The 14,772-nt window shown below is 42.5% G+C and overlaps 1 protein-coding gene across 3 annotated transcripts in view; it reads right to left on the bottom strand.

The window, feature by feature from the left end:
- Positions 1-14,772, bottom strand: part of LOC110493701 (protein kinase C alpha type) — a 217,197-nt gene that overhangs the window by 12,167 nt on the left and 190,258 nt on the right. For all 3 annotated transcript variants that reach the window (XM_036949695.1, XM_036949696.1, XM_036949697.1), the window contains 2 exons: positions 11,808-11,915; positions 5,179-5,319 (listed from right to left, as the gene is read on the bottom strand). In XM_036949695.1, coding sequence (XP_036805590.1) covers positions 5,179-5,319; positions 11,808-11,915 — 249 coding nt within the window. The remainder of the gene's footprint in view (positions 1-5,178; positions 5,320-11,807; positions 11,916-14,772) is intronic.

The following is a 14,772-nucleotide window of genomic DNA, read 5'->3' as shown; positions in this document are numbered from 1 at the left end:
GCTGTGCTCATTAAGGAAATAGACACCAGGCTCAAATAGAAGTTTGTCTCCAATAAGCACCTGTTGTGTTCAGTGATTGAAGCAAATAAACACCCGGGCTATTAATTGAAGTTTTACGGTAAGCTCCCTGACCACAGTGATTCCATCACCATTAATCAGCAAGTCTCATATCCTTCCACTTTGACCCACTTCCATCTTTACAAACTTAAACCACATTATCAAGTGGTTATCTAAATACGAGTCTAGATAAACTATATCTATAAATAGCTACTGTAGCAGGTGTTCCTGTTATTCTTCCCTGCGTTCTATCTGTCCTGCTCTGTTTCCGATAGATGGATAAACCCTCTAGTGTTCATAATCTGGGTCTCGCTGTACCTGGCTATTAAATGGCAATCTCCCAGCTGCCAGAACAGGCCTGAAGTGTGATTGATTCAGGAGGAGAGGACGGAAGAGGAGGAGAGGATGAGAGGGGGATGAGGATGAGAGGAGAAGAGGATTAGAGAGACAGAGTCAGGTCAGGGAGGGATGGGATGGATGGCGGTGTAAAGATGAATCTAATGACAGCCAATTGGTTGTAATAGACTCCCGGTGGTGCCTGTGTTACAACTCCTGTGTGGAGTTGGATTGAAATGGATGATGGTTATTATAGGTCAGGGGAAGGGGTTTAGTTCTCTCTAACACACACACACACACACCTGTCCATATATCCTTTTACTTTCCATCTATCATTCTCCTTTAATCTTGTCACTTGCCTTTCATCCACACACTCTTCACTCCCACATACTCATACTGGAGTCCACACACCTCTACCCAGATACTGGAGTCCACACACCAACACACACCTCTACCCACATACTGGAGTCCACACACCAACACACACCTCTACCCACATACTGGAGTCCACACACCAACATACACCTCTACCTACATACTGAAGTCCACACACCAACATACACCTCTACCTACATACTCATACTGGAGTCCACACACCAACACACACCTCTACCCACATACTCATACTAGAGTCCACACACCAACACACAAATTGAATCCAGCGCGAGACTACAGGGACAGTGGGATGCCAGTATTCACCTTGTGAGAAGCACTGGAGACCTTGGGGTTTGAAACAGAAGTACGCTGCATATTTAAAAGGAAGACAGACAATGAAGACACACACAGCTGAACGTGCACACCGAATGACCTACTTCATCCCTTTCACATACTTCACTTTCATAATAAAGTATGTTTTCTCTGTGTGGGTGCGTGTGCGTTTACACAGGGATTCAAAAACACTCCCTGACTTCGTATGACAGCGAGTCCGCTCATGTTAAAGACATACATACATAAGGCATGGGCATGCTGTTAATTATGCATTGCCAACGCCTTCCATTGCGGCGGTCTAAGTCGTTATACAGGCCTTACAGGCTTGTTTTGACCGTGTTTAAAGGGGGGCAACGAGAAGCTGCATTCTATCATGGTTTGACTCTGGTCCAGGGCGTTATGTGCGGCTGAGCCTTCTTCCACTGCATCTGGATGAATGGAAAGAATCAGGAGGTTGACGTAACACCCTGGACCAGAGCGAGGACAGATCGCTACGGAAGGGTTTGATGGTTGGTCATGAGTCAACTAGCCTGCTGCATTGCTGCTGAAATGTGGACCCTCCACATGCAATACACAGGCGGCGTCCCAAATGGCACCCTATTCCCTTTATAGGGCACCATGTAAGGAATAGGGTGTCATTTGGGACGTATCCACAGTTGGTGTAGTTGCATCCGTTAGGATGATTAGATATCACTTGACATTAAGTTGCCCCTATTACGATGTAAGCAACAGTAATAACTGCTAACATAGTAGTTATAGGTTTTACTATGTCATTCCATGGTAATAGGGATGTTGCAGAATCAGTTATTACACAACTGGAACAAGGAATATGTAAGTACACTAACTTGCCGAAGGTTATTCCACATATGTGACTACGGATGTTATTACACACTCGGTTGTTCCACTATGTAACTACTGTTTTGTAATTACACATTTGAATGTCAACTGTGAATGTTGATCTCTGGGGAATATTCTCATTGCTGGGAGATCTAAGCACATACTGTATGTGTACAGTCATGGCCAAAAGTTTTGAGAATGACACAAATATTAATTTTCACAAAGTTTGCTGCTTCAGTGTCTTAAGATATTTTTGTCAGATGTTATGATGGAATACTGAAGTATAATTGCAAGCATTTCATAAGTGTCAAAGGCTTTTATTGACAATTACATGAAGTTGATGCAAAGTGTCAATATTTGCAGTGTTGACCCTTCTTTTTCAAGACCTCTGCAATCTGCCCTGGCATGCTGTCAATTAACTTCTGAGCCACATCCTAACTGATGGCAGCCCATTCTTGCATAATCAATGCTTGGGGTTTGTCAGAATTTGTGGGTTTTTGTTTGTCCACCCGCCTCTTGAGGATTGACCACAAGTTCTCAATGGGAATAAGTTTCCTGACCATGGACCCAAAATATTGATGTTTTGTTCCCCGAGCCACTTAGTTATCACTTTTGTCTTATGCAAGGTGCTCCATCATGCTGGAAAAGGCATTGTTCGTCACCAAACTGTTCCTGGATAGTTGGGAGAAGTTGCTCTCGGAGGATGTGTTGGTACCATTCTTTATTCATGGCTGAGTTCTTGTGAGTGAGCCCACTCCATTGGATGAGAAGCAACCCCACACATGAATGGTCTCAGGATGTTTTACTGTTGGCATGACACAGGATTGATGGTAGCGCTCACCTTGTCTTCTCCGGACAAGCTTTATTCAGGATGCCCCAAACAATCGGAAAGGGGATTCATCAGAGAAAATGATTTTACCCCAGTCCTCAGCAGTCCAATCCCTGTACCTTTTGCAGAATATCAGTCTGTCCCTGATGTTTTTCCTGGAGAGAAGTGGCTTCTTTGCTGCCCTTCTTGACACCAGGCCATCCTCCAAAAGTCTTCGCCTCACTGTGCGTGCAGATACACTCACACCTGCCTGCTGCCATTCCTGAGCAAGCTCTGTCCTGGTGGTGCCCTGATCCCACAGCTGAATCAACTTTATGATACGGTCCTGGCGCTTGCTGGACTTTCTTGGGCGCCCTGAAGCCTTCTTCACAACAATTGAACCGCTCTCCTTGAATTTCTTGATGAAACGATAAATGGTTGATTTGGGTGCAATCTTAATGGCAGCAATATCCTTGCCTGTGAAGCCCTTTTTGTGCAAAGCAATGATGACGGCACGTGTTTCCTTGCAGGTAACTATGGTTGACAGAGGAAGAACAATGATTCCAAGCACCACCCTCCTTTTGTAGCTTCCAGTCTGTTATTCGAACTCAATCAGCATGACAGAGTAATCTCCAGCCTTGTCCTCATCAACACTCACACCTGTGTTAACGAGAGAATCACTGACATGATGTCAGCTGGTCCTTTTGCAGCAGGGCTGATATGCAGTGGAAATGTTTTTTGGGGGATTCAGTTCATCTGCATGGCAAAGAGGGACTTTGCAATTAATTGCAATTCATCTGACCACTCTTCATAACATTCTGGAGTATATGCAAATTTCCATCATACAAACTGAGGCAGCAGACTTTGTGAAAATTAATATTTGTGTCATTCTCAAAACTTTTGGCCACGACCTTACACTACCGTTCAAAAGTTTGGGGTCACTTAGAAATTTCCCGCAAAACACCAGTCTCAACATCAACAGCGAAGAGGCGACTCTGGGATGTTGGCCTCCTAGGCAGAGTTCCTCTATCCAGTGTCTGTGTTATTTTGCCCATCTTAATCTTTTATTTTTATTGGCCAATCTGAGATATGGCTTTTTCTTTGCAACTCTGCCTAGAAGGCAAGCATTCCGGAGTTGCCTCTTCACTGTTGACGTTGAGACTGGTGATTTGCGGGTACTATTTAATGAAGCTGCCAGTTGAGGACTTGAGGCATCTGTTTCTCAAACTAGACACTAATGTACTTGTCCTCTTGCTCAATTGTGCATCGGGGCCTCCCTCGCCTCTTTCTATCCTGGTTAGAGCCAGTTTGCCCTGTTCTGTGAAGGGAGTAGTACACAGCTTTGTACGAGATCTTCAGTTTCTTGGAAATTTCTCGCATGGAATAACCTTCATTTCTCAGAACAAGAATAGACTGATGAGTTTCAGAAGAAAGTGCTTTGTTTCTGGCCATTTTGAGCCTGTAATCGAACCTACAAATGCTGATGCTCCAGACACTCAACTAGTCTAAAGACGGCCAGTTTTATTGCTTTTATTGCTTCTTTAATCAGCACAATAGTTTCAGCTGTGCTAACATAATTGCAAAAGGGTTTTCTAATGATCAATTAGCCTTTTAAAATTGTAAACTTGGATTAGCTAACACAACATGCCATTGGAACACAGGAGTGATGGTTGCTGATAGTTATTTTAATGGACAAAAATGCTGCTTTTCTTTAAAAAACAAGGACATTTCTATGTGACCCCGAACTTTTGAAAGGTAACGTATATGTGAATAAAATTAGTATTATTGTATTGTAGCCCATGCCGAGGCTTTGTCGTTAGAAAAGGTTGTCTTTTGTTCAGTGTGACGACTGAGAGACCATAGCCGCTGGGGCTTTGCCATGCTAAACAAATGGTGCTGGACCGGAATGGACTGTAACCTGTGAGAGTTGCCAAACAGACACCATTCAGATGCAGGCCAATCTGATCTGACAACAGACCAGGTGGGAGTCTGCCTGGGCTCTACTATGATGACAGACGGCCGCCGGACATTCACAGGTGTGTGTCTCTATGTGTGTGTGTCTCTATTGTACACGTTTGCATAGTTTGTAAGTGTGTGTGTGTAAGTATGTTCCCGCGTGTGTATGTGTCTGTGTATACATAAAAGTGTGTGTGTGTGTGAGTGGGTGTTGTTACTCATCTGAATGGGAGACTGAGATCGCATCAGATAGTAAGCAACCACACACTCCTCAGTGGAGTAAATGTCCATTGTGTGTGACAACGGGCCAAAAATACAAATGAATACAAAGCTACGATTGCGCCACCATTTCAATAATTTAGCATTTAAGAAGAAATATAGATTACCAAAGCGAATAACAACTTGTACAATGTAATTTTTTTAAACCTCATTTTAATCAGACATGGGTAGGTTGTGTGTATGTGTGTGTGACTCACCCCTTTGGGCTTGAAGGGAGGTTGGATCTCGCGGTTCTGGAGACGTTCCCAATCGATGCGTCTGAAGAAGGCGTGCTCCCGGATGTCCCTCTCTCCCTCGGAGCCGCAGCCCAGACGCTTCGACGGGTGTTTGGTCATCAGCTGGGAGGGATAAGGAGGGAAAGGCCCTAGAGTTAGAATGGAAATTCTACAGATATAAATGTCACTATTGTGTCAATCAGGGAAGGACCATAGACATAGTGGCATTTAGATCTACAGAAACCTATGTGATCATCAGCAGGCGGAGGATGAGAGAGCCAGTTAGAACGTCTGGAGGAGACAGACCGTAGAAAAGATAGATAGGCATAGAAAGACTAAATAGATTCCATATTCTATTATTTGCTCATTGGCTGAGGTTGGGAAAAGAAGAAGGGAGGAATGGGAACATGAGTCATTATGAGTTTAACGGAGACCATTGAAATAGGATGAGTGGAATGGATAACAACAGACTCACAGCAAGTTGGTATTGGAATGAGGGTAGTCGAGAGTCAATATGGGGGCAGTTATTTTCTACGCTTCCTCTTTTTATTCTCTCTCTCTCTCTTATTCTCTCTTTTTTTCTGGGTCAGTAGGGAGCCAAACAGATGGGGGTTGGTAAAAAGGAATTTGTCTCTCTTAGATGTAATGTGTTATTGTTGTCACTTACAATCGCACAGCAGGAGGCGACGTGGGGGCGCACTTTGCAGAAAACAACTCAACATTGAAAAACGATCAAACAAATGTATTTCCTTGTTAAACTAGAGGAGAAACCACACTCAAAAAACATCATGACAAATGTCAATAATGACAGGCACTCTTTGTGCGTTGGATTCCCACTGGGGCCTGCCGAGCGAAAATGTGTGAACGTACTACTGTAAGATGTTTTGGATAACAGCATCTGCAAAACGGCATATACAGTTGAAGTCGGAAGTTTACATACACCTTAGCCAAATACATTTAAACTCAGTTTTTCACAATTCCTGACATTTAATCCTAGTAAAAAATAATCTGTTTTAGGTCAGTTAGGATCACCACTTTATTTTAAGAATGTGATATGTCAGAATAATATTAGAGAGAATGATTTGTTTCAGCTTTTATTTCTTTCATCACATTCCCAGTGGATCAGAAGTTTACATACTGTACACTCAATTAATATTTGGTAGCATTGCCTTTAAATTGTTTAACATGGGTCAAACATTTTGGGTAGCCTTCCACAAGCTTCCCACAATAAGTTGGGTGAATATTGGCCCATTCCTCCTGACAGAGCTGGTGTAACCGAGTCAGGTTAGCAGGCCTCCTTGCAAACACACACTTTTTAGTTCTGAGGTCAGGGCTTTGTGGCCACTCCAATAACTTGAATTTGTGGTCCTTAAGCCATTTTACCACAACTTTGGATGTATGCTTGGGGTCATTGTCCAGTTGGAAGACCCATTTGCAACCAAGCTTTAACTTCCTGAATGATGTCTTGAGATGTTGCTTCAATATATCCACATCACTTTCCTTGCTCATAATGCCATCTATTTTGTGAAGTGCACCAGTCCCTCATGCAGCAAAGCACCCCCACAACATGATCCTGCCACCCCCATGCTTCACGGTTGGGATGGTGTTCTTTGGCTTACAAGCCTCCCCCTTTTTCCTCCAAACATAACTATGGTCATTATGGCCAAAGAGTTCTATTTTTGTTTCATCAGACCAGAGGATATTTCTCCAAAAAGTACGACCTTTGTCCTCATGTGCAGTTGCAAACCGTAATCTGGCTTTTTTATGGCGGTTTTGGAGCAGTGCCTTCTTCCTTGCTGAGCAGCCTTTCAGGTTATGTCGATATAGGACTCGTTTTACTGTGGACATAGATAATTTTGTACCTGTTTCCTCCAGCATCGTCACAAGGTCCTTTGCTGCTGTTCTGGGATTGATTTGAACTTTTTGAACATTTGAACATCTCCTTCCAGAGCAGTATGATGGCTGTGTGGTCCCATAGTGTTTATATTTGCATACTCTTGTTTGTACAGATAAACGTTGTACCTTCAGGTGTTTGGAAATTGTTCCCAAGGATGAACCAGATTTTTTTTCCTGAGGTCTTGGCTGATTAATTTAGATTTTTTCCATGATGTCAAGCAAAGAGGCACTAAGTTTGAAGGTAGGCCTTGAAATACATCCACAGGTACACCTCCAATTGACTCAAATTATGTCAATTAGCCTATCAGAAGCTTCTAAAGCCATGACAATTTTCTGGAATATTCCAAGCTGTTTAAAAGGCACAGTCAACTTAGTGTATGTAAACTTCTGACCCACTGGAATTGTGATACAGTGAATTAATCTGTCTGTAAACAATTGTTCGAAAAATGACTTGTGTCATGCTCAAAGTAGATGTACTAATCGACTTGGCAAAACTATAGTTTGTTAACAAGAAATTTGTGGAATGGTTAAAAAATGAGTTTTAATGACTCCAACCTAAGGTGTGTGTAAAGTTCCGACTTCAACTGTATTATATATTAGAAAAGTACCAGTCTAAGGTTTGGACACACCTACACATTCCAAATTATTTTATTTATTTTTACAATTTTCTACATTGTAGAATAATAATGAAGACATCAAAACTATGAAATAACACATATGGAATAATGTAGTAACTCCCCCAAAAATGTTAAACAATTCTAAATATATTTTATATTTTTTAAAGTAGCCGCCCTTTGCCTTGACAGCTTTGCACACTTTTTGCATTCTCTAAACCAGCTTCACCTGGAATGCTTTCCCAACAGTCTTGAAGGAGTTCCCTCATATGCTGAGCACTTGTTGGCTGCTTTTCCTTCACTCTGCGGTCCAACTCATCCCAATTGGCTTGAGGTCGGGTGATTGTCGGGTGATTGTGATTGCCAGGGCATCTGATGCAACTTTCCATCACTCTCCTTGTTCAAATAGCCCTTACACAGCCTAGAGGTGTTCAGCTAGTCTGCTTCTCACAAAGACACGACGGCTGGAAACAAAAATCTCAAATTTGGACTCATCAGACCAAAAGGACAGATATCCACCGGTTTAATGTCCATTGCATGGGTTTCTTAGCCCAAGCAAGTCTCTTCTTCTTATTGGTGGCTTTTAGTAGTGGTTTCTTTGGAGCAATTCGACCATGAAGGCCTGATTCATGCAGTCTCCTCTGAACAGTTGATGTTGAGATGTGTCTGTTACTTGAACTCCGTGAAGCATTTATTTGGGCTGCAATTTCTGAGGCTGGTAACTCTAGTGAACTTATCATCTGAAAGCAGAGGTAACTCTGGGTCTTCATTTCCTGTGGCGGTCCTCATGAGAGACAGTTTCATCATAGCACTTGGTTTTTGCGACTGCAAAAAGTTATTGACATTTTCCGGATTGACTGACGTTCATGTCTTAAAGTAATGATGGACTGCCATTTCTCTTTGCTTATTTGAGATGTTCTTACCATAATATGGACTTGGTCTTTTACCAAATAGGGCTATCTTCTGTAGACCACCCCTACCTTGTCACAACACAACTGATTGGCTCAAACGCAATAAGGAAAAAAAGTTAACAAGGCACACCTGTTAAATGTAATGCATTTCAGGTGACTACCTCATGAAGCTGGTTGAGAGAATGCCAAGAGTGTGCAAAGGCTGGCTACTTTGAAGAACCTCAAATATAAAATATATTTGTAAAAAGTAACACTCTTTGGTTACTATACATGATTCCATGTGTTATTTCATAGTTTTGATGACTTCACTATTATTCGACAATGTAGAAAACAGTAAAAAAAATCAAGAAAAACCCTGGAATGAGTAGGAGTTCTAAAATCTTTGACTAACTGTATATTCATTTAAAAATATATATTTTCCTTTATTATTTCCCCTAACCCTACCACCCCTCCCCTAATTGGAGTATACTAACGGACAGCAACACGTAGGATTCTACTTCCAGCTTATACATACTATATACATTTTACGGACACAGTATATTTTTACAGCACTTTACATTCCTAGTTGAACACGAATTCTAGCTCTTTTTTTCCTCTCTCCCTTTCTTTCTTTCAGTTTCTCAACAGCGTGCGAGGACTTAGATAGTTCTATTAGAAAGTTGCCCACCTACATTGGAACATAACGCTCATTAGGAGGGCGTGTCTGTCAGTGGGCGTGCGTTACATCAGCAGGGGGTGACATTGGTTGCATAGCCAGCCTTGCAGGTACAGTACAGTATCATAACAGAAAAACAATAATGTGTTGTCATTGAAAAAATTGATTCCTGGCCGCGTCCAAAATTGCACCCTATTCCATATGTAGTGCACTACTTTTGACCAGAGTCTCTGTCTTGGGAGGAAGAGTGATATCCACTGCAATTTATTTTTAGTTTGAAACTCTGAACTTTTGGCAGCAACATAGCATCTGGGTATAGTGGAATATACTGTAGGATAGCATAAGGGAGTAAAACGAATCCAGATACTTATCTAACTCCATTAACCTTAAGCTACATTTGCTCAGGCCTCTAGCCCAACACTCACTCACCAAACCATGACTGTCTCTGTAATTCTCCTGAACCCAGTCCCGATGTTCTATCCCATTCGTCATTTCACAGTCTTTGGAAGGGAGTTTGAGGTGAGTCTGAACGTGTGTGTGTGAGTGAGTAATCCTAGCTGGTCTAAAGGTGCAAAAAACTCATCCCAGCTGCAGTGTGAAGAGGCCAGGGAGAGTAATGAGAAAAGCTTGGCTAGAGCGCCTTCACACCTCTCCTCTCCTCTCCTCAAAAATTGCAGTGACATAGCGGTGGGGTGATGGCAGCAAAGCATGCTGGGTAATGTAACAACGCCAAAAATAACAACCAGTCCCCCTATCTACTGCTCCTGTCGTCTGTCAGTGGCAGCCACAGAATTGTGACTTAGACACTTGTGTGTGTGTGTGTGTGTCACAGCTGGTGAAAAGGAAAAAGTAATTTGTCAGGGTTGTGTTCACAGCTCATGCAGTTCCCCTACACGTGAAAAGGGAACCCATGTACGCTGCAAACGGAATCCTGTCTGCTTTTGCTTGACTAAAAGTGTTGACAAAACGTAAACTTGAGGCCCAAAAGCAGCCTGAGAATGACTCTGTGTGTCTATGGCTGATGAGCTAAGGGATCATGACCAGGTTCTCAGTGTTCTCTCCTTGCTAGAACACACATACGCACAAACCTCCCCGAGACCTTTTATTCATGCGAGCCTTAGAGGATGGCCCGTCCACAAAGGCAGAGCATTGGATCAAAGCAAATCCCCCATCTGCAGAAACAATGGAGGGACCTCACTCTCTTCCCTATGGGCCCTGGTCAAAAGTAGTGCACTACAAAGGGAATAGGGTGCCATTTGGGATAGATGGATGGATTTGAGGTAAAAACGCTGTAGGACATTTCTGCTGCAACCTAAATACTACAGATGTAGAATCTTAATTTTTTTTGAGGAGAGAGCGATGCGAAAGAGGCGGAGACAAAGAGAGCGAGAGAGAGGGTTTGCAGAGAAGTTGAGGGGCAGACAGATTGCAGAGACAGTTGTTAGAAAGTGGTGGTAGTGTGAGAAAGGGGAGAGTGAGAGAAAGGGATAGAGAGATGGCTAGATAGAAGGAGAGGCAGAGAGGATGTGTGAGCTCTGAGGGTTGAAGTGGGGAGGTGTGGACACCAGTGTGTTATCACACAGTTCATTGACTCGGCTCAGCTCCGGAACGCTCCTTATCTCCTCCTGCTCGTGTTATTAGCGCCTTCACCACTCCTCTCTTACACACGCACACCTTTCCCAATGTGTCTCCCTCTTTCTCTGCCTTTAATTCGTTTTTGGCACAATATGGCTGCAGTCCAATATATGCACACAGGTGGGTACTAGGAGAGATGGAGACCCACACACTGTCAAAAATAAGGAAATATTAGCTTTAAGCTTTTAAGTCATCTCTCCTCGTTCTCCTATTTTGAAACCTACGCACCTGTAACAGACACTATTTGATCTAAAGGACCTTCAAAGAGCGCAGACGGCCACCCACCATAACACAGGTGGGCGCTACATCGGTGATGAATAGGGGTGAGATACACACATCCATAACTCCTCACTGTGCTTCTCCAATCCCGCTTGTTTTGAATCCACTTCCCCCCTATAGTACAGTATGCCCTTAGCTATGTAGGTAGTAACCCCCGTGCCTATAGACTATAGTAATAGATCCTTCAACGACAAAACCTCCAGTCTAAAGGTCACATGTCAAAGTCAGTCATATCTATCGACATAGATTCTATCGATGTATCACTTCTTGCTCTTCCTACTGTACATGCTAATGGATAGTGTCTTCATAAAGGTCATTGTAAAGACAGCTTCAAAAGGTTGACTTCATGAAGTGTTAATAATTGGACCTAGGTCACAGTGGGTATGGGACTAAGTGTTATTGATGACAGGTGACGAGAGAAGGGGTGAGAGACTAGCTTCAAAGGGGAGTGGGGAAGACCATGGGTTTAAGGGTGATGGTTGTGGGGCAGGGTGTGAAGGCATAGGGGGCCATAGAAATATAATGAATTGACTTCAATGGGAATTTCCATTCTAGTAATTCTATATTTCTATGAGAGGGGCTGAGGTTCAAAGGGTTCTTTGGGTCAAAGGTCGTACTCACCCCTTTGCAGATGGACACGGCCTCTTTGGACATTTGCTTGGGGTACGACACGTTGTGCTCCATGATGGACTGGAAGAGCTCGTCCTCATCCTCACCATCAAACGGGGGCTGCGGAACAATACGTTACATAGAACGTTATATACACGTTGTAAATAGGTTGAGAATGTTATATACATGTTGTAAATAGGTTGAGAATGTTATATACATATTGTAAATAGGTTGAGAATGTTATATACATGTTGTAAATATGTTGAGAATGTTATATACATGTTGTAAATATGTTGAGAATGTTATATACATGTTGTAAATAGGTTGAGAATGTTATATACATTTTGTAAATATGCTGGGAATGTTTTATGCATGTAAATAGGTTGAGAATGTTATACACATGTTGTAAATGGGTTGAGTATTTTATATACATGTTGTAAATAGTTTGCAAATGTTATGCACATGTTGTAAATATGTTGACAATATTATGTAAATGTTAACATCAGAATGTGTAGTACATCTGTAATGACCTCAAATATTATGTCTTATCAGTCATTTTGACCTTCACCTTCAATCAAACAAGTTAAATTCATGATAATCTATCTAGTATCTTAATGTCATAGCTATTTTTCAGGGGTCATTTCTAAACAGGGCCCAGTCCGCAACTCAGCAGAGTCTGTAATGCAGATGTCAACTGTATAAAAAGTCAGCTTTAATGGAATTTTAGGAGAACAAAGACAATTAGAAATGTAATGCTGGCTACACAAACAGCCAGAAAAGCTGGCCTCACAGGACTGCTTAAAACAAGCTTGGCATAAAAAGGGAAACATTTCCTTTGAAAAACACCAATTTGACATTGTGTGCTGTGGTGATTGTGTCCGACACGCACTTGCTGTTTTCATTTTTGCATCAAGGGGATTCCAAGGCTAATTTGAACAGAGTATTATGGGGGGGGGGGGGGAATAAACAGAATAAACATGAACTAACCTGGTTAACCCTTCGGTGGTCTAAAGTTCCAAACATTGTCATAAAAACACACATGGAAGAACGGTCTTTGCTGATAAACATTCACACTTCGGTACCAAAGCACCTGCTCAAAGCCATTGTATGTGTGTATATTCTACTCCTTCTCAGTCCAGTAATACAACTGAATAAGGGTTGTTATAGCGGCTTGTTACGCGAGAGCGAGAGAGCGATAGAGGGGAAAAAAGAGAAAAAAAATATACAAAACGTTTATGAAACGGAAGATAAAAATCAACGAAAGAGGTCTAGACCATAGAGAGTGAAAGAAACAAGTTCCAGACAAAAGTGGCCAGCTGGGAGGGAAATGGACTCGATGGTCCAGCTATTTTCTCCCTCCACCTCTATCATTACGAACCATAATGTGTGCATTGTGACACATCATAAATGTAATATTTTTAATTTCCACTAGACTAAACCCTTTGGCAAGAGATACCTAGGCTGCTTTCTGCTCTCTTTATCTGATACACAGTACACTGCACTGAACACCCTCTTGAGGGGGAAACACACACACACCTCTCACCCACACAGTCGACCCACGCCCCTACAATCCTGAGGTCATATAAGCCAAATGATCTACTTTTGGCCTGTGAGTGTGTACTGTAAAAGGGTATAAAAACCAAAGTTGCCCCAGGGCCTTCCCTTAGTAGATGGCTGGGCTGCTGCTCATCCATCACGCCATCTGTTTCTGCCCAGTGAACGGGACGAGATGAAGCTCCTGGCCACTGGGGCCCCAAACACACAGGGAGCAAACAAACCCATCACCCTTACTGAACACAGCAGCAGGGAGTTAGCACTGGCCGCATCTCAAATGGCGCCCTATATGGCTATACCCTATGTAGTGTACAGTGTAGGCTGATGGGAGGAGCTTTAGGAGGATCTGCTCATTATAATGGCTGGAATGGAATTAATGGAATGGTATCAAACACATCATGGATATCACGTTTGACTCCGTTCCATTAATACCATCCCAGCCATTACAATTAGCCCATCCTCCTATAGCTCCTCCCACCAGCCTCCACTGGTAGTAAGGCTCTGGTCAAAAGTAGTACACTATATAGGGAATACCATTTCGGATGCTCACTCAGAGTATTCGATAGCGTAGCCAGTCAACTAAATATCTTTTTGAGTTGCCCTTACTGATGGTTGGGACGGTTATGGACATAACCGAAAAGCATCTGTTAAGCCTTTACACTCATATCCATTCACGGGTTGAATATTCCAGATTGGAACACAGTGGCTGTACAGTAAAATGCTATACATGACTTCAGAGCTCTGGCTCTGCCCTTCACAGCGCTGTATGGGTTTTGAGTGACAGCCATTATGAACTTGAGCACCTCGCAAGACAAGAAGGTGCCCCTCTCCCTCCAGATAGTTGGGGAACTTTAGCAAATGTTCTGTTGTCTGACTGAGGGAAATGCTGTAAATTAAGAGGACTATGTATTTTGAATGATGAGACATGAGGATTATAGTAAATACCGCTTTGCCCTGCTTGTATGATATCAAACACAGGAGTCCAAATGTGCACTTGACATTTCCATATCAATTATACTCATGTCATATACAGTGTAGAGGTCGGCCGATTAATCAGCATGGCCGATTTCAAGTTTTCATAACAATCGGTAATCGGCATTTTTGGAAGCCGATTACGGCCGATTACATTGCATTCCACGAGGAAACTGTGTGGCAGGCTGACCACCTGTTACGCGAGTGCAGCAAAGAGCCAAGGTAAGTTGTTAGCTAGCATTAAAAAAGTATCTTATAAAAACAATCTTCACATAATCACTAGTTAACTACACATGGTTGATGATATTACTAGGTTAACTAGCTTGTCCGGCGTTGCATATAATCAATGCGGTGCAGGTGATGATTTAACAAAAGCACATTCGCGAAAAAGGCTCAATCGTTGCACGAATGTACCTAACCATAAACATCAAGGCCTTTCTTAAAATCAATA

The sequence above is a fragment of the Oncorhynchus mykiss genome, chromosome 17 (assembly GCF_013265735.2).
Source record: "Oncorhynchus mykiss isolate Arlee chromosome 17, USDA_OmykA_1.1, whole genome shotgun sequence".
NCBI classification, from domain to species: domain Eukaryota; kingdom Metazoa; phylum Chordata; class Actinopteri; order Salmoniformes; family Salmonidae; genus Oncorhynchus; species Oncorhynchus mykiss.
This window is presented reverse-complemented; position numbering and strand designations above follow the sequence as displayed.